Source organism: Lontra canadensis, unplaced genomic scaffold, assembly GCF_010015895.1.
Source record: "Lontra canadensis isolate GAN:19392208 unplaced genomic scaffold, GSC_riverotter_1.0 scaffold47, whole genome shotgun sequence".
In the NCBI taxonomy this organism is placed as follows: Eukaryota; Metazoa; Chordata; class Mammalia; order Carnivora; family Mustelidae; genus Lontra; species Lontra canadensis.
In genome coordinates, this window is record NW_022631041.1 from 10,939,547 (window position 1) to 10,966,470 (window position 26,924).

The 26,924-nt window shown below is 40.2% G+C and overlaps 2 protein-coding genes and 1 long non-coding RNA gene across 4 annotated transcripts in view; 2 read left to right on the forward strand and 1 right to left on the reverse strand.

Moving 5' to 3' along the window:
* Window positions 1-856: 856 nt before the first annotated feature.
* On the reverse strand, window positions 857-12,751 carry NUP43 (nucleoporin 43). Its single transcript, XM_032873159.1, has 8 exons — window positions 12,584-12,751; window positions 12,147-12,269; window positions 11,237-11,314; window positions 9,203-9,383; window positions 6,140-6,275; window positions 5,221-5,372; window positions 2,084-2,206; window positions 857-1,578 (listed from the first exon to the last, which is right to left on the reverse strand). The coding sequence occupies exons 1-8, from the start codon at window positions 12,701-12,703 to the stop codon at window positions 1,349-1,351; spliced, it is 1,143 nt and encodes a 380-aa protein (XP_032729050.1). The 5' UTR covers window positions 12,704-12,751; the 3' UTR covers window positions 857-1,348.
* LOC116876799 lies at window positions 2,108-6,378 on the forward strand. The gene is made up of 3 exons (XR_004384462.1): window positions 2,108-2,213; window positions 5,227-5,406; window positions 6,334-6,378. It is a non-coding gene; the product is annotated as an uncharacterized LOC116876799 (long non-coding RNA).
* A 2,523-nt stretch (window positions 12,752-15,274) lies between the features above and the next one.
* PCMT1 (protein-L-isoaspartate (D-aspartate) O-methyltransferase) overlaps window positions 15,275-26,924 on the forward strand; it is a 44,056-nt gene continuing 32,406 nt past the window's right edge. The window contains exon 1 of one of the 2 annotated variants that reach the window (XM_032873161.1): window positions 15,275-15,556. In XM_032873161.1, the coding sequence (XP_032729052.1) occupies window positions 15,328-15,556 (229 nt within the window). In that variant the 5' untranslated portion in view covers window positions 15,275-15,327. The remainder of the gene's footprint in view (window positions 15,557-26,924) is intronic. The other variant, XM_032873162.1, reaches the window with a different exon arrangement.

Below are 26,924 nucleotides of genomic sequence, written 5' to 3' on the forward strand. Positions count from 1 at the left end.
CTAATAACAGAAAAGTGTTAAAAATTAGTCTCAGCAATAAAACTATAAACAGATTAAAAATTCCTATGGCAACATTTTCTTTCCTTCTCTCATTCTTTGGAATTCAAGTTACCGATTTTATCAAATATTTTTGAGTTAAATTTATATAAAAAAGCAGATTGCATATATGTATTCCATTTAAAAATGCTGACAAAAATGCCCAAGCCAAAATCCCCCGAGGTAAGGTGGCATAAAAGAATTGACTGTATTTATTAGGACAGAAAAACAAAACTCTACCATAATTACTATCACTGGAATTAATGAAAATGAATAATAATAATGTAAATGAATACACACTTTAATAGCATAATAACAGTGATTTGTCATTAAGGTCTTCACGTTCAATAACATTTAACTAACTTTAGAAAGACAATGCCACAACATTGTTTTTAAGCACGACACATTAACCTGAAACTAATGTAACACTGTGTCAACTATATTAAAAAATAAACAAAACACCTACATGTTAGATTATCATTAACACAGTAGATAAGGACAAAGACAGCAAAATTCTCTACTCTTACCACATCATCATACTCATCTCATACATGTTATCTATCAATTTTTAGTTTGGAAGTCAGCTCTCTTATTAATATCAAATTCTACTTTATTGCACAACATCCAGTTCAGCATTTGAACTATCTTTTAAAACTAAATAAAAGCAAAAATCCTTAGGAAAAATGTACTTTTCCTTTTTCAAGAAAAATGAATTTGGGTCTAAGCAGTTGAAAGTTCTGTTCAAATCTACTCTAACAGAGGAACCTGTCAAAACACTTTTCTTTAAAAACAAAACCTTTAAAAAAATGTGGACACTTTTACTAAAGCTTGTCATTTTTACTCAATTCTTTATGAAGTTTATTAAACTTATTAAGGAAATAAAATGTGGGAAGATTCAAGAAAATATCTACCATAAGAAGGATAAACATTAACATTGGCCTAGGCCACCAGGGAGGGGTAATAGCCACCACAGTGTCATTAAAAATAGGAACCTGTTAGTGGTTTGAGAAAATTATGAAGTCCCCCAACATCAAAAAGAATAGCCTGTTTGAAGGCAACATCTACATCAACAAAAGGATCCCTCTGATATTCTTCCACAGATTCCAATTCTCTCGCCATCAGCATTCTCTCTGACTCTGAAACGATGGGAACATTCAACTGACAAAAGCCAAACGAGGCATCGATATTACCAATGGTTTACTGAAGCTTCCTTTGCAAATTTCACATTTTCCAATAATAAAAATCTCCAGAGAAGTTGTACTTCGAAAGGCTAACAATATGCTTTACCTGAAATCTTGTAATGACAGTATTTTCATGAAAAAAGTTGTCTAGTAACATAAATCGCTTCTGAATCAGTTCCACAAACAAGACAAGGACCTAAAACATCCAAACTGTTCACAGACAAGGTCCTGCTGGGAAGCAAGCTTGTGATTTCAATACGGTCTTTTGCGGGATCAGTGCTGAGCCAGGAGCTTATAAGAGACTGGTGAACACTAGCCTGGTTACTAATGCTGTGAGACAAAAAAGTACTATTTCTTCCTCCTGCAAGAAAAAAAGGGGAAAACATCTTTCAAGACTACTATTATGTTAGGAAACATCTGAAATTCTACTGATATTTTAAAAAGGCCAGGATCAAAACTTAATTCTCAGAATATCAGGGTGATGACTCCATTATCACACATCACCATTTTTCACCAAAGTCTCATTCAGTGCTATTAAATACTCAAATTTCTATGGGATACTATGGGTATCGAATTTAAAGTCTTCAAGTAAGCATCTTTCTGGTGATTCTTTAATGGAGAGTCTTGGAAATGTAGCATGAAGACCCCCAGCTGTGTGAAGTGAGCCAGCTATGGCATTTGTAGTCATCAGCACTACAGCAATAAGCAGCTGATGGATTTCAAGCTCTAGGATACCAGAATTTACCTTGAGGCAGGAGAATGGAAACATTCTATCATTCTTTAATGGTAAAAATCTGAGAATTTCCAATGTGGTATTTAAAACTGTAACAAAACTACACACAAGAATCTTTCTTAAATCCTTTTACCTTGGTTAAACAGTGATGATTTTTCAGGTACGTCTGTGGAGGCATCCCAATGCCAGAGGGATCCGTCCTCAGAACAAGTAAATAGATGATCTGGGTTGGACGGGTGAAAGTGAACTTCCCACACTAAAAGGTAAGAACCAAGATGCTAAAAACTGTGCAAATGAGTTGAACAAACTTTAAAGCCCCGTCTCTAGGCATCATCTTCCATTAACCTCCATCACATACCTTCAAATCCTAAGTCTGATAAAAATCAAAGGCTTCAGAATTAAAAGGCAAAATATAATTTTCCAAATGGCTATAACATACAGATAGCATAAAGAAGCCAAGTAAATCTATTTGTGCATTGGGCCAGCAAGTGAATGAAAATAAATGCCAATCATTTGACTTATTACATTTTTTTTAAAGATTTTATTTATTGATTTGACAGAGAGAGATCACAAGTAGACAGAGAGGCAGGCAGAGAGAGAGAGAGAGAGAGAGAGAGGGAAGCAGGCTCCCTGCTGAGCAGAGAGCCCGATGCGGGACTCAATCCCAGGACCCTGAGATCATGACCTGAGCCGAAGGCAGCGGCTTAACCCACTGAGCCACCCAGGTGCCCCATGACTTATTACATTTTTTAATGAAAGAATAGGACAATGGGATAATTCCTAAAATATGTATTTTTAAGATTTTACTTATTTGTCAGAGAGAGAGAGAGAGAGAGAGCACACAAAGCAGGGGAATGGCAGGCAGGAGCAAGGAGTCCGATGCAGACTCAATCCCAGGACCCAGGAATCATGACCTGAGCTGACGCTTAACAGACTAAGCCACCCAGATGTCTCAAAATATTTTTTTAAATTGGTAAGTTCTCTTATTTTCAATTCCTATGTTATTAACATGTGAAGGTTAGATGCGCCTGAGTGGCTCAGTTGGATAAGCAACTGCCTTCGGCTCAGGTCATGATCCCAGTGTCTTGGGATCAAACCCTGCTTCTCCTTTTCCCTCTGCCCCTCCCCACTGCTCATATTGTCTCTCTCTCTCTGCTCTCTCTCTCAAATAAATAAAATCTTAAAATATATACATATGAAGTTTCTATTACTGGAAAAACAGAAAATACCATAAAGATAACATACAAGTGAATTTCTAAGCAGCAGTTCAATTTTGCTTCATGCCAGTATTCTGGATGCCTCTGGTATATATCACAGAAATACCAACTGCCCCTAGCAAACTAAAACCTAGAAATGGCTCCCAGAATCTGGACTGTTTCAGATGGAGGGCTTTTAAGAAGCCAATCTGGGATTGAGAACCCTGCAAGTACTAAACTTTAAGGGAACTTTGTGTGTCAGTAGACAAACGGGAGCCAATGACTGGCCAGGATGCTTTAGGAGGTTCTCTGCAGCACACAAATCAAACAGGTAGTCTGTGAACAAGGGTTCTGTGATTCTGGATAAGAACCTTCAAAAGGCAGCATAGAAGGTGCTGAGGACAAAGCATAAAAAGTATTAGAAGGCACATGCTTGCAAGTGGGCAATTTTTATTCTGACATATGCCATAATTAAGCATCAATCCACCAAACATTACAAGGTCATTTTCCTCAGGAGAACGTGTTCTGGGAAAACCCCTATATAAAATATATTCATACTGTTTCATTTAAAAAAAAGTGAAGGAAAATAGCCTATAGAACCATAAGCTGACTGTACAAACCTAGATTCTTAAGTATTTATTTTCAAAGTATAACACAAACCTCTGTACTAAAACATCTTATTTCTAGCCAAGAGTCAGAATGAATCAAAACAATACATTACCGTCTGCTACATCTGTATGTATTGCTTAGCAATACAGGCTGGCAGTTAAAAAGGGAGGCTGGAAGAAGAGATCTGGAAGTTTCTAGTATTACTACCACTGGGTTAGCCAACATCAGATTCTATGAGGACATACATTATTTTTTATTCTTTTTTTCCCCCGGGTATAGTTATAACTAGAAGAGGCAAAATATTTCTATCCTTTTATTTGCTTCTTAAATATAATCTTAAAAATCATTTATCTTCCCAAGGTAATAATGTGAAACTTAAACCGAGACGTTACAATACTGGCATGTTTCTACTTTTGCATTTTTATTCAAGCAAGGCTTACCATAAACTTAAGTCAGAATTTAAAACTATAATCCAGTCATGATATCAAAGATAATGATAAAATGAAAAATTTTTGTCTGGTCAAAAAATCCCCACCAAAATAAAAAAAATGAACAAAAAAAGGGACAAGATCCTATATATAAATACTGCTCTTGTTTAAAAAAAAAAAAAAAAGGTACAATAATAAATTGAGGAACACTAGATTGGCAAATATTAAAAATAGCCTACATTTACATGGGAGTAGGTCATCCTCTTATAAAGAGCATGGCAATATAAATTGGTATTTTTACGTGTAACAGTTTGATAACATGTATCACAGTTTTATGTTTTGGCTCACCACTTCTTCTAAAAAATTATCCCAAGAAAATAAGCATATAGGGCGCCTGGTTGGCTCAGCTGGTTAAGCGTCTGCCTTCCCCTCAGGTCATGATCCCAGAGTACTGGGATCGAGACCTGCATCAGGCTCTCTGCTCAGTGGGGAGTCTCCTTCTCCTTCTCCCTCTGCCTGTTGCTCCCCCTGCTTATGCTTTCTCTCTCGGTATGTCAAATAAAAAAAATATTTAAATCAAAAAAGGCAAGAAAGAAAGAAAAAGAAAAGAAGCACATAAAGATGAACACATAAGGATAATTACTGTGGTTTTGGATAGAATAATGAAACATGTTGAAAAACTTAAGCGTCTGGGCCGCATGGGTGGTTCAGTCGTTGAGCATCTGCCTTCAGCTCAGGTCATCATCCCAGGGTCCGGGGTGGAGCCCTGCATCAGGCTTCCTGCTCTGTGAGAAGCCTGCCTCTCCCTCTCCCACTCCCCCTGCTTATGTTCCCTCTCTGGCTGTCTCTCTCTCTGTCAAATAAATAAAATCTTAAAACAAACACTTAAGTGTCAAATAAAAAGGGATTATTATACATTTATATAATTTAGCCAAAAGCTACAATGTAAAATGATCCCTATGTATCATTATAGAAAGCTCCTTACAATATACCACATTACTACCTGACAAAAACTTACATATCGCCACAACACTTACTTTCAGCTTCATGAGCCTTCAGCAGAGACACAGGCATAGTACCTTGTCTAACATCCCAAATACTCAGCATTCCGTCCTGGCCACCAGTAGCTACAACATGCTGCTGGTTGGGATGTCTATCAACACAGTGGAGGGGTACTCGGTCACCAGTCCTTTTATGGGAGACACAAGGACATCAAACATGCTGTGAGTATGATTTATCTTTGCATAATCCATGAAATATGTTTCACTCTAGTAAATAAATGATAACTTTGCAGCTGGAGCAGCTGGCTGAACTTAAATCATGTCGAAAAATTGAGTGCATTAAATATATTTCTAAATATTAGAACTTTGCAATGGAATTAAAGCCAAAGTTATCCCCTCTTCAATTTGGAGACATAAGGAGCATGATAATCTGATGATAAGATATGCAAACATATTTCCATTTCTTGGCATTTTAAAAACAATATGTACAACTAAGCAGCATATTCTTTACCTTCACCTTATTTAATATTTTGTTTATATAATTACTTTTTCAGTTTGACACATTCTATATTCTTATTAGAGAAGAGAAAACTGCACACACAGAATGGGGATTTTTGCTTAGAAAAAAGTATCCTGGATTGTGTTTTTCATCCAACCACATCTGAAGTGCACTGTACCTACTATCAGTACAATCATTTGCTGAGCAAAAATAAATTCCCCATTAAATAATATAAACTTCAAAAAGAGATAAAGCCTCGGAATCAATAGGACAAATATTTACTAAATGCAGCACAGCAGCAGCAAGCCCAACAAATTGTACTCGCTTTACCAAATTTAATCAGGGATCATTCTTTCCAAATGCAATTAAAATACAATACGGTTTAAAGTCAGTTGCTATAAAAAATTTAACAAATTAATTTTGCATTACCCTAGTGAATTACAAATGACAACTTACAGTGATAATATCTGAGAGGGCTCATTTCCTTGTTTTCTGAAATCCCATATTTTTAACTGCCCAATTGAATTTACTGTAAGAATCTCAGGAGTTCGAAGGAAGGTTACAGCATGGAGTGTACTGCTATCTGCATTGTCTACAAATTAAGAAAACAGTAGTGTGTGTTAATAAGTCCTGCTTTTCCTTTTGCACAGCCAAGGAAACAGTCAACAAAACCAAAAGAGAACTGACAGAATGGGAGAAGATATTTGCAAATGACATATCAGATAAAGGGCTGGTATCCAAAATCGAGAAAGAACTTAACAAACTCAACACCCAAAGAACAAATAATCCAATCAAGAAACAGTCAGAAGATACGGACACTTCTGCAAAGAAGACATCTAAATGGCCAACAGACACATGAAAAAGTGCTTCAACATCACTGGCCATCAGGTAAATACAAATCAAAACCACAGTGAGATACCACCTCACACCAGTCAGAATGGAGAAAATTAACAAGTCAGGAAATGACAGATGTTGGCGAGGATGAGAAGAAAAAGGAACCCTCCTACATTGTTGGTGCACTCTGGAAAACAGTATGGAGGTTCCTCAAAAAGTTGAAAATAGAGTACCCTACGACCCAGCAATTGCACTACTGGGTATTTACCCTAAAGATACAAATATAGGGATCCAAAGGGGGCACGTGCACCCCAATGTTTATAGCAGCAATGTTCACAATAGCCAAACTATGGAAAGAACCTAGATGTCCATCAACAGATGAATGGATAAAGATGTGGTACACACACACACACACACAACGGAATATCATGCAGCCATCAAAAAACCAAAATCTTGCCATTTGCAACATGAATGGAACTAGGGGTATTATGCTAAGCGAAATAAGTCAATCAGAGAAAGACAATTATCATATGATCTCTCTGATATGAGGAATTTGAGAGGCAGAGCAGGGAGTCGTGGGGGGGTAGGGAAGGAAAAAATGAAACAAGGTGGGATCAGGAGGGAGACAAACCATAAGAGACTCTTAATCTCAGGAAACAAATTGAGGGTTGCTGGGGGGTTGGGAGAGGTAGGGATAGGGTGGCTGGCTTATGGACACTGGGGAGGAAGGGTATGTGCTATGGTGAGCACTGTGAAATGTGTAAGCCTGATGATTCACAGACCTGTACCTCTGCGGCAAATAATACATTATACATTAAAAAAAAAAAAAGTCCTGCTTTTCCACAAAATTCTTAAATCGAATTCCTTCCATCGATTGAAATATTACAGGTGAACTTTTAAATAAGTCAGTTTAATTTCTTTAGAAAAATGCACATTAAAATAGACTCTCCTTTGATAGAAAAATACCACTTATAGAACATCTGTTTTCTAGTCAGCAGAATTTTCACATATTTCTCTATTTCCACCTAAGATTATTACCCTCCATTGCTGATACAGCTATTGAAGTTCCTCTGTATCTAAATTTTATATCTCCCACTAGTGCTTAACCCAGAACCTCCAAACTCAGTGCTTCCTATAAAGTTCATTCTGAACTTGTATCATTTGGCCAACTCATCTCAAATCTATTCATTTTTGGGGTCACCTGGCTCACTCAGTTGGTAGAGCATGCAACTCTTGATCTCAGGGATGTAAGTTCAAGCCCCATGTTGGGCACAGAGATTACTTAAAAATAAAATCTTAAGAGATGCCTGGGTGGTTCTTCAGTTAATCGTCTGCTTTTGGCTCAGGTCATGATACCAGGGTCCTGAATCAATCCCTGCATCAGGCTCCCTGATCAGTGGGGAGCCTGCTTCTCCCTCTCCCTCTGCCTCTCCCCACTCTGGTGCTTGCTCTCTCCTCTCATGTTCTCTCTCTCTCTCTCATGCCCCTCTCCCTCTCTCTCTCAGATAAATGAGTGGAATCTTAAAAAAAAAAAAGTAAGTAAATAAATAAAATCTTAAAAAAAAAAATCTCTTCATCTTTAGCCTCATAAACTCTCTTCTCCATGAAGTTCTTCCAGACTGGTATACACTGGTCCTTTCCCTTTTCCTCGAGTGTTTAAGCTTGTACCACATAATTTAACATATACTTCTAGATTTTGTTTTGTGACACTCCTCCAAACTCCAGGTAATGGTCCTTAACTGTTAAATAAGTGTTCTTCAGAACTATAAATAAATAAATAAATAAATAAATAAATAAATGAATGTAATACCACAAAAAACTCATTCATGGGCTGAATCCACAGAGATTCTGATTCAGGAGGTCTAGGGTGGTAGGTTGTTAAAACTACTGTCAGGCAAATCTGTCTTTAGCACAGTTGAGAACTAACTAGACTAACTCTTCTAAAGCTCAGCAAGGAGTGTATCATCCCCTTGACTGAAAAGTTCCAGTGGCTCCTTAGTGGTCCACCTAACAAAATGTAACCTCGGTAGCTATGCATCACTTTTCCCAACCTGGCCCCAATTCACTTCTCTTGGTTCATCTGTCACCTTTCCTACATAAGTATCGTTAAGTATTGATAACTATGCTTTTTGTCCTTCTCTAAGTGGACCTATCCTGCCTCCGTGTTATTCCCTTTGTTTGGTATGCCATCGTTTAGTATTACTTACGGTCTAGAACCTAGATTCAATTAATTGCCACTTGTTCCTCAATTCTTAGAGAATCCCCACAGGCCACAACAAAACAAACAAAAACAAAATAGTTTCTCCTGTGTAGTCACTCATTCATACATGCCTTAGCAACATATTGTCTTGTAAAGGGATCCCACTTTATCTTTTTACATCCTTCAAACACTTAGCATTGGGTCTGCTTAGCACATGGTAGGTGCTCAACTGTTATGAGATAAAAAAGAAGGATGATTTTTCTTTTTTTTTTTTTTAAAGATTTTATTTATTTATTTGACAGAGAGTGAGAGATCACAAGTAGGCAGAGAGGCAGGCAGAGAGAGAGAGAGAAAGCAGGCTCCCTGCTGAGCAGAGAGCCCGATGCGGGGCTCAATCTCAGGACCCTGGGATCATGACCCGAGCCGAAGGCAGAGGCTTTAACCCTCTGAGCCACCCAGGTGCCCTGAAGGATGATTTTTCTTACCTATGGTTCTCACCGCCTCCTTGTGATCGGCTCTGAAGAGATTTATCCGACCATCTTCTCCAACGGTGACAATTTCGGGGTTGCTGCACACAATACCTGTGCATGGTGCACTGCCACAGGAAGGACTGCCCGGACCTGTGTGGTAGTGAGCGGCTGTCCACTGCTGGCTGACTGACAGAGTCTAGGTGTCAGAAATGAGAATAGGATGAATCAAAGCAAAGCCTTAAAAACTAGCACTTTTCCCTGAATAGACTATCCCATACCCCTCTAGAAAAAGAGTCACTCTCTCATTTTTCCTTTGTATTTCTGGACACTAAAGCCTAGAAACTACTTCCATCAAAGTTCTATATACATGGGGCGCCTGAGTGGCTCAGTCGGTTAAGCGTCTACCTTTGGCTCAGGTTATGATCCCAGGGTCCTGGGACTGAGCCCTGCATTGGGCTCCTTGCTTCGCAAGGAGTCTGCTTCTCCCTCTTCCTTTGCCCACCACACCCCCTGCCTGTTCTCTCTCTCTCTCTCTGTCAAATAAATAAATAAATAAATAAAATTTTTTAAAGAAAGATTTTATTTATTTGACAGAGAGAGAGAGAGACAGTGAGAGAGGGAACACAAGCCAGGGGAGAGGGAGAAGGAGAAGCAGGCTTCCCGGCTGAGCAGGGAGCCCTGATAACCATGGATCCTGGGACCGTGACCCGGGCTGAAGGCAAATGCCCAATGACTGAGCCACCCAGGTGCCCTAATAAATAAAATCTTAAAAAAAAAAAAAATCTTAAAAAAAAAAAAAAAGTTCTGTATACACTGGATTAGATTTAAAAAATGCTACTCAATATCAAACTTATCTCAAAGAAATGGTTTAGGTACCAGACAGTTGTGTGTTCAAAAGCAACTCTAAATTCTTTTTTTTAATATTTTATTTACTTATTTGTGAGATAGAGTGCAAGAGCACAAGTAGGGGGAGCAGCAAGCAGAGGGAGAAGCAAGCTCCCCACTGAGCAAGAAGCCTGTTGCAGGACTTGATCCCAGGACCCTGGGAACATGACCTGAGCCAAAGGCAGACGTTTAACCAACTGAGTCACCCAGGAGTCCCTAACAGCAACCCTAAATTCTTAAGGGAATTAGCCTACATCTAAGAAAGAAATCTCTAGGGTTTTCTAACTGAAACCATCAGGAAAAATACTTAAGAAGATCTGGGTCTTATATTTATTAGGCATGCCTATTAGGAAGATGAACTTTACTAGCCTAAAAATCCAAATGAGCACTCTCTTCCAGCAACTTAAAAATGTTACTACAAATGGGGCTATTTTAAAGGACTGCCCTACCACTATGAAGGTCACCACTTGGGCTTTTAATACACAAGAAAGGCACTGATAAAATGTCTTTATAGTGCATCTTTTCTTCTAATTATAACCTAGGTTCTATCCACAGCAGCAAAATGCATCCTCTCTTCTAATTAAAACCTAGGTTCTATCCACAGAAGCAAAGTAGCTGTCCCTGTTCTCTCTCATGATACCTGAGCTAGAAGGTGCTCTTTCTTCGAAAGATCAGAATAGTAACTTGGGAAATTACTTGCCAGAAAACCCCATCGATAGCTCTGTACTAACAGAATTTAAGAGGTATCTACTTTCAATAACAGCTTACACAAACCTGGTTCAAGAATTAATCTGCTGAAAGATAGGTAATACTGTATTTCTTCCCTCCATATTTTTTTTTATTATTATTTATTTGTCAGAGAGAGAGAGAGAGAGAGCGCGCCAGCGCGGGAGAACACAAGCAGGCAGAGCAGCAGGCAGAGGCAGAGAGAGAGAAGCAGGCTCCCCACTGAGCAAGGAGCCCGATGCGGGACTCGATCCCAGGACTCTGGGATCATGACCTGAGCCGAAGGCAGCGGCTTAACCCACTGAGCCACCCAGGCGTCCCTCCCCTCCATATTTTGAGTATGAAACTTACTTGTGTCATTATTATATACAACTTAGGTTAGGCCTCCTTAAAAATAATTAAAATATAAATTCAGTTTTTGAGCAAAAAATTCTTTACCTGGTTATTTGGATGGTGAAGGAAAACTGTTACACATCCTGTTGATGAAGCTGCTACAATTCTTTCCTGGTCAAAAAACTAAACAGAAAATTCTTGCTTGTTACAGATTCAGAAATGTTGATACGGGGGGGGGGGCTATTTGTTTGACTCAATTAGTAGTCTAACAATTTTAAAATGCAAACAGCCTATAAATGCTAAACAAATAAAATGTGATGATGGAGCTGCAAAGTCAAAACCACTACACAAATGAAAAGATTTTCATGAAGAATAAATAACAGTTTTCCCCCTCAACTCCTTCACCTATAACTGGTTTAATTTTGGACTACCACCATAGAGGTTTAGAAAATAATCATTCTCAGGGTTAGGCAGTTTTCTATAGAAGAAAATGCAGGGACTCTTAAGTCCTACAGACCAGGATTTGAAAACTTAATTCCATTTTCCCCACTTTACAGGCTTTGAGACATTGGCCAAGTTAAGTTCTCTAAACCTTGGTAAACCTTTAAAATGGAAGAACTAATCCCCACTTAGGGGGTTGTTATAAGAATTCAAAAAGCAAAACCATGTAAAGTACCTTAGGTATTTGTCCCATAGTGACATAAAATACCTGATTCACAGGACGTGATGAAAATTAGACTTCTGTAAAGCCACCGCAAATACTGTTTGGCACACAGTAGATGGCCAGCTAATTAAGCAAACAAACAAATCAGGATTTTTAAAAGTCTGATTAAATTCACATCCCCTTCTGCTATTAAGTGGTTATATAATTAACATTAGCAAACCATAACCTACAGAGAACTCAGTTTCCTGTAAACCCTGAATAACACTAGACAAACTTTAAGGTCCTTTGCACCTCTAAATATATTACTCTCAGTTTTTTAGAAGTTAGCTTGTGGACATTACACAGACTTACCTGTAAATCCATTACATCGCCATGGTGTCTGATATCACACAATAACTGATGGTCTCCTTCAAACCCTCCATCAGAGTCCAAGTTCCCAAAATCTCCAATAGACCACAGTGAAACATAATTTTCCTGTAAAGCAGAAAGTTTCCTCTTGAGATGAAATTTACATCAAACTCTTGAACAGTAAAATCTGTATTGCCTTCAAGCAACCTTGCTTTTAAAGCATCTCAGATCACTGGAAGGTGACAGTTTAAAACACGAGATTCGAGGTTCAAGCTCATCATCGATGGCTCTGAGTTACCGGACAACAGGACCTAAGACGGGAACTTGGGGACGGAGATAGCGAGAGGAGCCAGAAGGCGAGATCTCGCGCGCGGACCGCCAGCGGCGCGGTTCCAGGAGAAAGGGGGAAGCAGGAGCTTCTCGCCCAGGAGCGGAGGTACCTCATTGTCCCAAGAGCCCGCAGCGAAGGTATCCGCGGTCTGCAGGCTTCCCGGAGGTACCGGTCGCCAGCGGGTTTTGCTGATTTTCTGAGACACAAACTTAGCATAAATGTCCTCCATTGCAAACCAACTGCGACAGGTACAGTCAGAACACAGCGCGGGCCTCTGAGCCCCGCCCCTTCCGTGGAGTCCTGATTGGGCCGAACGTTACAAGGCGGACGGTGGCTGCGGAGAGCCAATTCTCGTCCTTCGGCAATGCGGGTACCATCAACCCCCAAGCCGGAGGAAGTTGGGCCGCCCTTCCTCATCGAAGTGGCTCTGAACAGAGTCCTCAAAGTCCGTATAGGAACACCGAAACGGTGTATTTGTGCAATAATCGTGCAACGTAAGACAAATTTAAGAGCAAAACCAAAAAATCAATGCAAGAGGAACCACCTAGTAGCTTCACCCATTCAGTTTTGTATCTCAGCACCCACAGAAAATACTAAAAATCCTTAAATTCTTATATAAGTACGTTCACTACTGTACAAACTCATTCTAAAGCTCTCCCTTTATGTTTCTCAAGCAAATACTTTGCTTATTGTTTATTTATTGTTTATTATTTGCTTAATTGTTAATACACACTGTCCGAGCCTGGAGTTGGAATTCTAAAAACTCCAAAACTTATAGTTTTGACATCCACTGCCTAGCTGTGTAAACTTAATTCATTTAAGCATGTAATGAATGAGTTTGATATATAATGTCGACAGTGTAGGAATTAGTGCTCTAGGTTCCTGCTTCTGTGCTTCGAATGACCTACAATATCCTTTTATTCTCTACTTCTCAGAATCCTGGTCATCCTTCAAGGACTGGTTCCTTCCCCTATCTTTTCTTGATTACTCCAGCCCATGATGTTGTAAATAAGCATAGCTCTTGACTTTTGGGCCAGAATTGTACTTATATATTTGCCCTCTGCTGCCTGTTTTCTTTCAAAGCAGATCTCCCCAATTAGCATGTAAATCCTATTGCATACAAAAGGTATCACTGACTTTAAAAAAATATATATATATATATATATATATATATATATTTAACTCTCCTTTATACTACATTCGTAACTGTGTTTTGGTTGTTCCTTTAAAAGGTAGTCTTAGTTCACACCCACAGCTTATGGAAGCACAACATGTAGATGTGATCCGTCTAGATCAGCTTTAGAGGTTTACCAGGCTCTTGTAGAGAGTAGATTCATTTTGTTCTTTTAACTAGAATATTGGGAAACTGCAGAGATTAGATAGAAAACTAGTAGAGTCCCAAATCGACAATTTTATTTCTAATATTAAGGAACACTAAGGTGCTTCCTTAGGGCAGTAGGCAGTGCATTGGTCACATAAAGAACGCTGCTTTGTTGTTGTTTTTGTTTTAAAGATTTTTATTTATTTATTTGACAAAGAGAAAGAGACATTGAGAGAGGAGATCAGGTGGAGGCGGGCGGGGAGAAGCAGGCTTCCCCCAGAGCAGGGAGCCCAGTGTGGGTCTCCATCCCAGGACCCTGGGATCATGACCTGAGCCGAAGGCAGACGATTAATGACCGAACCACCCAGGCGCCCCAAGAGCACTGTTTTGAATGTGGTTTCCTTTGTCACAGAATCCCAGAAAACAGGTAATGTACAAGTATGTCTTTGGAGTGGTTTTAGGCTGAGTGTTTCATTTGACAAAATCTGATGAGAATTGGAATTTGAAAATCATTGCTCATGCAGTAGCCTAGAGGTCTTGACGTTGCTTTGTTCTTGAAAATTTATTGGACTAAATGATAACTGGATTCTGTCATTCTCAATTCTGATTAGGAGGCAGCAAGTTGGATGTGACGGGCAATGTTACCAGTCAGCTTCCCGAACGAACTCACTGTCTTGCAGTGCTGATAGCGATAAAGCTGTGTCCAGTCTAACGGTGGAATTTGTGGGGATTAATTAGCTGAAAATGCACACTTGTATTGGGAAAAGAACATTCTCCATTAGAGACTGTGGTAATTTTAGCCGAAATGCAGGAGCAAAGCATTCCCACGCTCCACCCTCCCCCCAGCCTTGTTATGGTGTTCTTCCACTCTCCGAGTGTGTGCTTTAGAGTTGAGAACAAACAAGGGTCGCAAAGTTTCTGCTAACCAAACACTGATGCACTTGTCACAAAGCCAGAGACTCAGTACTCGGGTGAAAGAGGGCTCGGGTTCCATTAAGATTATTCAGGCTCCACCATACGGAGCTCTTACTCTAACGGATCTAAATATTAGACAACTGGGTTGGGTGAGGAGTACGGAGGAAGCCCACCGTCTAACAATCTGGACGGTTATAGGAGCAGAACCGCTGCTCGCAACAGCTGACTCGGCTGCCACTACGGAGTTACCGGCAGCGGCGTAACCAGATCGGGCATTCGCGGCGTCACGAATCGGTCCCACCGTCGTGCCACCGCGCTCGGTAACCAAGGCCGCAGCCAGGCACGCGACTGACTGCGCCGGGGCCTGCCCCGCCTAGCCGCAGGGCGAACTCAGCAAGTTGGCGGCGGTGCGCATCCCGAGGCCTCAGAGAGGGTGCACGCACCGGCGGCTGCGGCGGCGGCGGCGGCGCTGACTCAGCCCGGGCTCCCAGCCCGCCCGCAGCAGCCGCAACTGCCACAGGCGCAGGCGGAGGGGCACGCCGCCACCTCTGCCCGCGGCCCCACCCTGCCGCACCCGAGGCCGCACAGCGTCACAGAGCGCATGCGTGCCGCGGGGAATGCCGGGAGCGCGCAGTGGCGGCACCGGCGGCGACAGCAGTCACAGCGGAGACTACAGCGGGGACGCAAGCGGGGCGGTGACCGTGTGGGAGGTGGTCTCACTCTTGGGGAAGCTGCTGGGCACCGTCGCCGCGCTGAAGGTGGTTCTGTACCTGCTCCGGGTGTGCTTAGCGATGGCCTGGAAATCCGGCGGCGCCAGCCACTCGGAGCTAATCCACAATCTCCGCAGTAAGTGCCACCCCCGCCCAATGTGGGGCAACTGGGCCAGGCGAGGCCTGGAGTGGGTCCCCCTGGGCGGTCAGGAACGCTCTGTCTACGCCCCCGCCCCGTGCCGGCTGGAGGGTACGCTGCAGTGTTTCACCAGCAGTGTCGAGCGGCGTGCCGTTGCTATCGCCTCCCCCGGGGACCTGTCACTCATTGGCGACGTGAACTGGAGGGGGTAGAGAAAGAGCCACGGGCCGCCTTTGGTGGGGCAGGGGCAGGCGTCTCCCCACGGGCCTGGGGGAGGGGTTGCGACACAGGTGGTGGGGCTGTCACTCGAGTTCGTCGCCTGCTCGTTCGGGTCTGGCGGGCGAGGGGCGTGCCCTCGGGGTGGGGAGATGTTGGCCTCGGGTAGAGGCTGGGCTGGGTCGGAGGGGACTCCACCCTCGACCCCCGCGTGGTCTCGCCTTCCTCCTCCTTAATCGGCCTCAGTGTAAGCATTCTCTCCTTCCTATACAGCCTCCCCCGCCCTCCGTTTTTTCCTCTGGAGGGAGATGCCGCCGTCTGATACAGGCGCGGGGAGGGAGGGAAAGATGAGAGTATTGTCATTGCGGATGCTGGGAGAAATTTCTGGGGCGGCTGTCCAGTGGAAATCTTCGTGGAGGGCGGAGGAAGAAATAATCAGAGGATGCTGTTCCTGAGAGACTTGTGTTTCAGGAGCTTTTAGAGGTCCTCGATCCAGCAAATAATTGTATGTGTGGAACGTTATGACTTTTTTTCAAGGCAGTTTCTTTATCTCATTCTCTTTAGTTATTGTATTCCTTCCTTTACGATAATTTTGAGGTGAGATGAGTGCTGTATTACTTTTTTAAAATCGAGGACCGCAGTCTGTAATCCCTTCACTCTAGTCAGAATTTGTATCACTCTGTTTGCCACCAACTTTGTAAATAATCGTATCCTGCCACGTGGTATTTTTAATTGTCATATGTTATTTAGCTTTTCTTGTGTTTGTCGTGTTTCCTAATTCGATTTGTAACTTCCCGGAGGATTAGGACTTTCGTGTTTTTAATCTTTGGAATTCTCTGAACTTATACTCATTCCTTTTTTCATAAATGCAATTAAATATACATTATGTGCTTGGATCTGTGCTAGGAATACCAAGATGAGTGAGAGAAATAAATATCCTCGTTTGGCACATGGTTAGTACTTAATATTAGTCATTTGACTTTTTTATTACGTTATTTAAACATTTTATAATTGTGTCCTTTGCGTTTATTAATGAAGAATGTTTAGAATTCAAAATTCTGTCAAGCATTTCCAGTCTTCATTTTATGGAAGGACACTTGAGTGGAAGTGGACATTTATATGCTGGGGCAGTATTTTTTTTTTTTTTTAATATAGAAGTTTGAGACTTTTGTTGTTGTTGTTGTTATTTGTAAAGATTTTATTTATTTGACAGAGACACAGTGAGAAAGAAAACACAAGTAGAGGGAGTGGGAGAGGGAGAAGCAGGTTTCCTGAGGAGCAGGGAGCCTGATGTGGGGCCTGCATCCAAAAACCCTGGGATCATGACCTTAGGCAAAGGCAGACTCTTAATAACTGAGCCACCCAGGGACCCCTGAGGCCGTGTTTTTAAGTGTGATTTAGGTTCCCATGGATTACACATAAACTCTATGTTATAAAAATTTTAACAACATTACTTAAAAATGATCTAGTGCCCACAGTTTTAGTGAACACATCCAAAACATTCACAAATTGCACAAATTGTGACTAAATAATTTTCCACTGGTAACTTATCACAGTAGACACTTGGCTATGGCAGAAATTTGTAATCAGGCTCTTAATGACTCTCCTTTTTGGGCCAAACTTTTAGTAAGTCAAGCTAGCTCTTTCCCCAGTGGTTTTATAATCATTTTATTGCAGTGTTATTATTCTTAGCTGAAATTTCTAAGGATGTTTTTCTATCAGAAAATGATAACTATTTAACATACATGGATGTTGATACTGCAAATATTTAGTCTTATACTGTAGCTATGATTTATTACAGGAAATTAGAGTGTTCAAATTGTTTAGCCTCTTGTAATACTTGTGCAATGTCAGTTTCAACTTCTTGCTGAATTCTAGCTAATAGATTTCATTTTTACTTATTAGTTTATTATAAAAGCACTATCTTCTCATGCGAGGGTTTCACAAAATCTGAAAATTTCTCCCTTTTCCTGTTATTCCACTGTTGAGTGTTCTTCCTAACTTAAAGGCTTTTAGTTGACTCTTAGAAAAAGATGAAAGTGTGATTATGTTGTTGAATTACTCTATTGTACACCTGAACCTAATATAACACTATACTGTTAACTATACTGGAATTAAAATAAAGAACTTAAAAAAATTTGTTATGTTGGTGTTGAAGTGAAAAAATCTGCAAATTGGAAGAGGAAGCAAATTACGGTTGTATATTTTTTAAAAGAAATGAAGTTCACGATTGTTTTAGTTTTAATATTATTATAATTTAATGAAAATATCTACTGAGTTTTCCTTATATAAGATGTCATAATAGAAATTTGGTTATGTATGATTTCATAGCTGATATATCATTTATGGAATATTGTAGAATGAAATGGTATGTCTCAGTATTTCATAGCTTATGATGACAACCATTTTTTTTTTTGACAACCACTTTTTTAAAAAAGATTTTACTGATTTATTTGGTGGGGAGGGGCAGAGGAAGATGGAGGAGCAGACTCCCCTTCTTCCTCTGGGGAAGGGAACCTGACATGTGGGACTCAATCCCAGGACTCTGGGATCATGTTCTGAGCTGAAGGCAGATGTTTAACCGACTAAGCCACCCAGGTGCACCAACAACCACTCATGAGTAACTTAGGAAAGTGGTATAAAACTTGAGCATGCTTCAGAACCTCCTGGATCACCTGGAGAGCTAGTTGAAACAGATTGCTGTGGCTCGAGAATTTGTATTTTTAAAAAATAAATTATTTATTCTTTTTAAGTAGGCTCCACGCCCAGTGCAGGGTTTAAACTTACAACCCTGAGTTCAAGAGTCACATGCTCCACAGACTGAGCCAGCCAGGTGCCCCCAGGAATTTGTATTTTTAACAGGTTCCTAAGTAATGCTGCTGCTGGTCTGGGGACCACTTTGAGAATCACTGACACAGAGACTTGAAACTTCTGAGGTTAAATTCTGCCAATGTTTCAGCGGAATCAGTTTTATGCTTTCGAATAAAGTTTTAGGGAAAAAAATGTCTGTAACAGTCCTGCCCAGTAGAGCTCTGGCCTGTTCAGTATGGTAGCCACTAGAGCTACATGTGGCATTTAGCTTTTGAAATGTGGTTAACACAACTGAGGAACTGGATTTTTATTTATTTAACTTAAATAGCCACATGTGGCTAATGGCTACCATCTTAGTGCAGGTCTATAGAAATGAAGAATAAAGTTATTTTGTAATTATGGGCTAATGTGCTCTTAAAACAAATTAAAACAACTATGAGCCTGCTTAATCCAGGAAATGTGACAATTTAGGTAATGTTTATATTAGAATTTATTTTCTACTTTTATTGGAATAATATCAAGCCATGGTGAAATTAGGAAAAGATGGGGACAGGAGTAGTTGAGGTTGAGAAAGGTGGTCTCCTAGAGCAGGGATGTCTAAACCTGAGCATTTGTATAAGGTTAACTCTTAACTGATAGACTTCAAATGCTATAGTGGCCCCTTAAAACATTTGGTTTGTTTTTTGTTTGTTTGTTTTACCTATTTTTATTTGTTAGAAAAAATTCAGTCCAGTGTTCTAATTATATGTTATTTTTATTTTGCATCCTTGATTATATCATTAGCATATTCCATGTTTACAGGATTTGTCAGTCAACTGATATTTAACTATCTTAACTATCTTCTGTATACCAAACTGAAAAAAACAAATATTCTCTCTTGTAGATTACTTCTAATGGGAGCAAACAAGTACAATACTTAGTATGATCCATGATAAGTCACAAAGTAGAGAAGGAGAATTGGGAGTGTGGGGTCCTAGGTTTGCAGTTGTGGGAGAGAAGGCCTCACTGCACTGTCACTTGAGCAGAGTTGGTGGATGGGAAGAAATTCTAGCTTTGCAGATAGAGCCAGGAGACAGGCATTCCAAGCAGAGAAAATTGCATGCCCTAGATTTGGATTTGGGGTGTGGGAAAAAGATTGGAGTCAAGGATATGAGAGCAAGATTTTGGGCCTGGGCAGTTGGATGATTTGCCATTTTCTGAGTTGGAAACGAGTGAGTGAGCAGCGGGGACTTTTGGGTGGTGGGAAGGAGGTGTGGGAGAGCACGAGTTTATTTTTGGGGATGTTGTATATGAGATGCTTAGAAGACATTTCGGTGGAGACCTTGATTCGGTATTTGAATAAGAATTATAATAATTTGTAGTTTTTGTATTCTTACTTATTTCTGCCAGCAAATTGGAATTATTTTCTTATGCTATTTAGAGTGTCATTCTTAGCTACTAGTAGCATAACTAATGGAAAATAGAATATTCCAGTAGTTTTACCATGTGTGTTCATGGGCCAAATAAACCAGCTAAGAAAATCCTAAGGGATTGTTTTCAGAAATGGGGGCCTCATTTAGAGTCCAGTCCTCATTTTGATTTGTTTCAAGTCAGTCTTATGGGTACATACTAACAGGTAAACTTATAGTACATTGAGTAGAATCTAATTTATATGATTGGAGAGGCTTTAATATCAGTCTACTTAAATTTAAATCAGTTAAAGTTAAATGAAGTTTAAAATTCAGTTTCTCAGTCACAGTAACCATATTTTGAGAGCTCAGTAGCCACATGAGGCTAGACCTGTTAGTGCAGACATAGAGCATTTCCATCATTATAAGTTCTATTGGATAGCACTAGATCTAGCTGGATTGTATTACATTCTATTTCATGTGGTCTTAAGTCCATTGTGCTATTCCACATATTTTATTTTAAAGATTTTATTTATTTATTTGACAGAGATCACGAGTAGGCGGAGAGGCAGGCAGAGAGAGAGGGGGAAGCAGGCTCCCTGCTGAGCAGAGAGCCCATTGCGGGGCTAGATCCCAGGACCCTGAGATCATGACCTGAGCTGAAGGCAGAGGCTTAACCCACTGAGCCACCCAGGAGCCCCTCCACATATTTTTTTTTATTAGTATTACATTTAGTTTTGGCCAACATGCTTTAAGAGTAGCTGTGAAAAAAAAAACAAAAGATTATCAGACAAGGGTGATCAAGACGACCAGAGAGAGTCAGCATTTTATATGGTGATTTGATGGGATTGAGGTGGTTTGATTAGCAATGAGGAAGCTTGAGAGAGCAATAGTGTTTAAATATTTTATAAAATGTCATGACTTGAGGGTCAAACCAGGACAAATGGAAGGCAGATCTTGGCTCATTGTAAGGAAGTATTCACAAAGCTATCCTAACAAAGAGTTGGCTTTGAAAAATAATGTTTCCTGTTGCAGAATATGTTGAAGCAAGGAATGGTTGACCATTTTTCTGTAAGGAATATCATAGAAGAGATCTGTCATCAGCTTTAACTGTACCTTAAACTCCTAAGGACTGATTTCAGTCGCATCATGGATTCCGTAAAATCGCGCGCGTGCACATGCACGCGCATGCGCATGTATGTTAGGAAGAGAGCCACAGAAGTTAACATTTGGTTACTTATATTTTAGAATTCTGTATAGCATTTTAGTTTGTCAAATGTGAGGAGTCCAGGGAACATCTTTGTTTAAGAAATAATGTCAAAACAAATAGTTAACTTTATGTATATATTCGGAGTGATAAGAGTCCCGGGAAAGATGTGTTTTTTCTTTCTAAATTATCTGAGACAGAGTGCTACATTAGTTTCAAGTGTACAACATAATGATTTAACAACTCTAGTAAAAAAATTGTATTTTTAAATAATCTCTGGTACTTAGGTGATACGCTTTATCATAATTAGCCATCATGTGAAATTCTTCTTTGATTATAGTATGAATTTAAAACTAATCTCTCTCAGACTTTGTATACTGAAAGTGTCTCAAGCTCTGCTTACCTCTTATGCCTAATCATTCTAGAGAGGAAGTAAAAGGTGACCAGTTTTCTGGCACGTTGATAATTGAGAAGGAATATAGAGTAGATGGTTAACAACTGTTCAGGTCAAATAAAGTAATATAATGTAGTGCAATACTTCTTTTATTGAGATGTAACTTTGTAGCAAGATTAGAGGAAAGTACGAAGTGGGTGACAGTTTACCTTTTCCCTCTTGTGTTCAGTGCTTCATATCATCACAGGCTTTCATCCTTTCCATTTTTTCCAGGGTTGCTTCCATTCTTCTGTTCTCCTAGATCAAAAATCTTGGAGTAGTTCTTGATTCTTTCAGACTGTTACCACATTAACTCAGCAGTTCTTAGGTATTCCTTTCTTAGTCATCCCTTCACTGTTACTTTCATTGGTACTCTCCCAGCCAGGGTTCTTAGTCCACACTTGGAATGATAGACCTCCAAGTGTCTGATGGGTTGTCTTACTCTGTTTCCCTCCCCTCAGCTCCGTTCTACACATTATGCTCATTTTCCTAGTATACTGCTTTCTGTTAGGTTGCTTGCCTGCCCAGGCTTCATATTGCTTACTGTATCAAGTGTAAACACCTGTTGCTCAGATTTCAGGCCTCTTTAGGGTCTTATACCACCTATTCCCATGCTCCAATTCCAGTCCTGTTCTTCAGACTAATCTTGTTTTCCTCCTCATATACTGTGTGCATTAGGGTACCTGTTCAGCTGCTGTAACAGACCACAGTAACAATGGCTAAAACAAAATGAAAGTTTCTATCTCCTGTAACAACCCAAGCATAAGCAGTTCAGAGATAATATGGTGGTTCCAAAGCGTTGAGGACCTGCGTTCCACCTCTCTTGTGCTTCCTAAAGTCTTTCCCTTATCTGAAAGGTTGAAGATAGTTTACCTCCATCATTTCCATATTCCAGCCAGTGGGGAAAAGAATGGGAAAAGAGAAAAACCCCATTCCTTTTCAAGGGGATAATCTGGAAGTTGCAAATACATAATTTCTGTGTATGTTCTGCTGACAAGAACTTAATTGTAAGACTACGTATAACTACAGAGGGGCTAGATAATGGGCCCAGTTAAAATTCTACCACTGTGAAGGAGGAGTCCCCTGCCACATCTTGAATCTTGCTAATTGGAGGGCTGTGTGTGTGTGTGTGTGTGTGTATTGTGTATATATTTATATAAATACGTACAATCTATGATAACAAGGTTGGGAGAATTAAGATTAATTTTTATTTTTTAAAAAAGATTTTTAAAATTTATTTATTTATTTATTTATTAAGTAGGCTCCACACCCAGCGTGGAGCCCAGTGTGGGCCTTGAGCTCACAACCCTGAGATCAAGACCTGAATGGAGATTAAGAGTCAGATGCTTTAACCAACTGAGCCACCCAGGTGCCCCAAGATTAATTTTTAGTCAAGTAACATATGTATATGGTTAAAATATGAAATCCTACACAAGGGTATTTATTGAAAAATCACAATTGCTTGGCTCCATTCCTCCCTACCCCTAGACTCACTGCCTACAGGGAACCACTTTTAACTACATTTTTTTTTGTTTTTTTTTCTGGTGATTATCTTCATGTCTTTAAATAATGTGGTTAAACTGTCATTTCGTGTTTTATCAACTTCAGACATTATCTGTTGACCTCCTGCCAAGATGGAGAAGTGTTTAACACTACAAACCCAGCTCTCCCTCATATAGTTATATCATAATTTTTTGCTTCCTTTTTTGTGGTTACCTTTCCAACTTTTAGTAATATACTTTAACCTCAGTTCTTTTTTCATAATTTATAAACTAACACTATCTCTGGTAACCCTTCTACTTTGTAAGAAAGGATACTAGGGAGTTCTCCCTCTTATTTTCCAACTTATTAGTGGCTCTTTCACATTGTCAAAGTTGATAATTTGTATTTTGTCTTCAGCAGTAAATAAATTTTCTGTATTTTGTTGATTTTTAAGTGTTGGAAATCAGTAGTCATCAATTGTATGACTGTGTCAACATTTGGCTGAGTTATGTACTCTGCTGTGAGTTTATTCCCTACTTTCTGTTTCCAACATCACAGACCCCCCCCCCCAACTATTGTAGAGGAATAGTCAGATATTTTTCCGTGTTTTTTACATTTGATCAATTGCTTGAAATCATGTCACATTTTAGTTTTCTTCATATCTAAATCATGACTCTTAAAACATTTTTGTTTTTTCCATGGAATTTATCTCCCTCTGCAGCCTTCTACCATCCCACAAGTAGAAAAGAGAAACAGACATTTAACATGGCTCTAATCTTTTCAAGTTTCTTATTATTTGACTTATGGCTTGGATTCTATTGCATTCTCCTTTTTGAATCTTGCTGACTTCTCCTTTGGATCAATTGCGTATTTGGACCAACATTAGCCATTATTATAATTATTTAATTAAGGTCCTTGGTCCCAAGGGCGCAGGAGGATTGGGTATGGGTGGTTCTAAAGCTGTTCACTATTTTAGAAAGCCTAATGGTAATTACACATTTACTCATAATTAGGCTAGCCACCAAAAGCGAAACATTAAATTATTTTGCTGTTTGATAAAAACATTTCAGGGCACTGGTAGTTGTATATGTCAAATTACCAAAAATGGCAAAATGACTTAACTTATTAAATGTAGCTTAGTTTAGGCATCTTTCAAAATATAGAATTTGGGGCAAAAATAAAAAGAATCTTGTGGTGGAATTTTTGGAAACCACCCAATAATGGTCTAATAAAGCTTGATTCTAAGCCTTGATGTGTTCAGCTTTTTAATAAACAGTGGCATGCTTTTAAAAACCCTTTGGTTTTTAACTGAGTGGGTGGCTCGGTTGGAGTCCTGGGATGGAGCCCTGTGTGGGGCTCCCTGCTCAGCGGAGAGCCTGCTTATCCTTCGCTCCCTCAATAAATAAAATCTTTGGGGAAAAAAACCATTCAGGGGGTGCTTGGGTGACTCAGTTAAGTGTCTGACTCTTGATTTCGACTCAGGTCCTGATCTCAGGGTTGTGAGATGGAGCCCAACAATGCTGGGGTCTGGAGCCTGCTTAAGATTCTCCCCCTCGTGGGCGTGTGCACATTTGCATGCACTGACTGTCCTCTCTCTTTCTCCCCGCCCTCCAACGCCACACGCACGCACACTTAAAAAAAATATTACATTTTGAAAAATTCGGAAAAATATAGTTCTGTAACCCAACACCCTAATGATACAGAACAAGGGTCAGGAAACTACACTGCACAAGCCAATCTGGTCTACTGTCTGTCTGTCTGTCTGTATTTATTTAATTTATTTATTATTATTTTTTTTTTAAGATTTTGTTTATTTGTCAGAGAGAGAGGAGCGAGAGTGAGCACAGGCAGACAGAGTGGTAGGTGGAGGCAGAGGGAGAGGGAGAAGCAGGCTCCCTGCCAAGCAAGGAGCCCGATGTGGAACTCGATCCCAGGACGCTGGGATCATGACCTGAGCTGAAGGCAGCTGCTTAACCAACTGAGCCACCCAGGTGTCCCTATTTAATTTATTTTTTAAAAGATTTTTATTTCTTTATTTGACAGAGAGAGAGACGCAGTGAGAGAGGGAATACAAGCAGGGGGAATGGGAGAGGGAGAAGCAGGCTTCCCACAGAGCAGGGAGCCCGATGCAGGGCTCTATCCCAGGACCCTGGGATCATGACCCCAGCAGAGGGCAGATGCTTAAAACAACTGAACCACCCGGGTGCCGCTGTTTATTTATTTAGATGTATTTATTTATTTTATGTAGAGAGAGTGTGAGTGCCCGAGGGAGGGGCAAAGGGAGAGAGAGAATCCTGAAGCAGCCTCCTGGCTGAGCATGGAGCCCAAAGTGGGGCATGATCCCAGGATACTGAGATCGTGACCTGAGCTGAAATCAAGAGTCACAACTTGGGGCACCTGGGTGGCTCAGTGGGTTGAAGCCTCTGCCTTCGGCTCAGGTCATGATCCCAGAGTCCTGGGATCAAGTCCTGCATCGGGCTCTCTGCTTAGCGGGGAGCCTGCTTCCTGCTCTCTCTCTCCCTCTGTCTGCCTCTCTGCCTACTTGTGATCTCTGTCTGTCAAATAAATAAATAAAATCTTTATAAAAAAAAAAAGTCACAACTTAACCAACTGAGCCACCCAGGCGCCCCAACTTTTTATTTTTAGTTGTAAAAGTTTTCTTAATACAGCCTTTTTTTGGTGTTGTTTGTGGTTGTTCCCATACTACACTGACAGTTAAGTTCGTGCAACAGAGACTTTTGTCTGCCAAGCCTGAAATATTTACTATTTGGACTTTTATGTAAATTTGCTGATCTCTGATATAGAACATTTCTTTTACCTACAGTTTCCCGATGCGCCTTTGCAATTAATCTACTCTTTTTACCCCCATCTCTAGCAATCATAGCAACCATAGCCACTATGGTTTTGACTTTTCTAGAATTTGATATAAATGGAATTATATAATGTATAGTCTCCTTGTTTGACTTCTTTCACTGAGATTGGTACTTTTGAGATTTATCCAAGTTGTTGAATGTAGTGGTAGTTTCTTTTTTTGTTGTTTTTTTGTTATTGTGGGGTTTTTTAAATTTTTTTTTTTTTTTTTTAAAGTAAGCTCTATGCCCAGTGTGGTGATTGAACTCATGACCCCAAGATCAAGAGTTGCATGCTATATTCACTAAGCCAGCCAGGTGCCTCAGTAGTTTGCTTCTTTTCATTGTTGATTTGCATTTTCTTTCTTTTTGTCTGTCTGTCTGTCTTTCCTTCCTTCCTTCCTTTCTCTCTCTCTCTCTCTTTCTTTCTCCCCCCACCCCCTTTTTTTTTTAAAGATTTACTTATTTATTTGAGAGAGTGAGTAAGTATGGGGTGGGGGGTGGAGGGCAGGCAGAGAATGAGAAGGAATCTCAAGGAGACTCCCCGTTGAATGCCACGCCTGACCTGGGGTTCGATCCCAGGACCCTGAGATCATGACCTGAGCCGAAACCGAGTCAGATGCTTAACTGACTGAGCTACCCAAGTGCCCCTGCACTTTCTTTTCTTGAATTTCTTGAAAATGTTACTTCATTCTTGCTTTGATTTGAATTTTGCTCTTAGGAAGTCTGATGGTTGCCTAACTTTTTTTTTTTTTTAAACCCTTATTAGGTTATTCCCTTATTTTTTTTTAACCCTTATTAGGTAGTTTTTTTTAACCCTTATTAGGTAATTTTTCCCTTGAGGTTCTGAGGATTTTTTTTTTCCCATGCCTTTAAAGTCTGATGGTATTTTTTTGTTGTTGTTGCTTGTTTTTGTTTTAGAGGGAGCGTGCTCCCAAGCCAGGCTTGGGTGCAGGGGCAGGGGGAAGAGGGGCAGAAG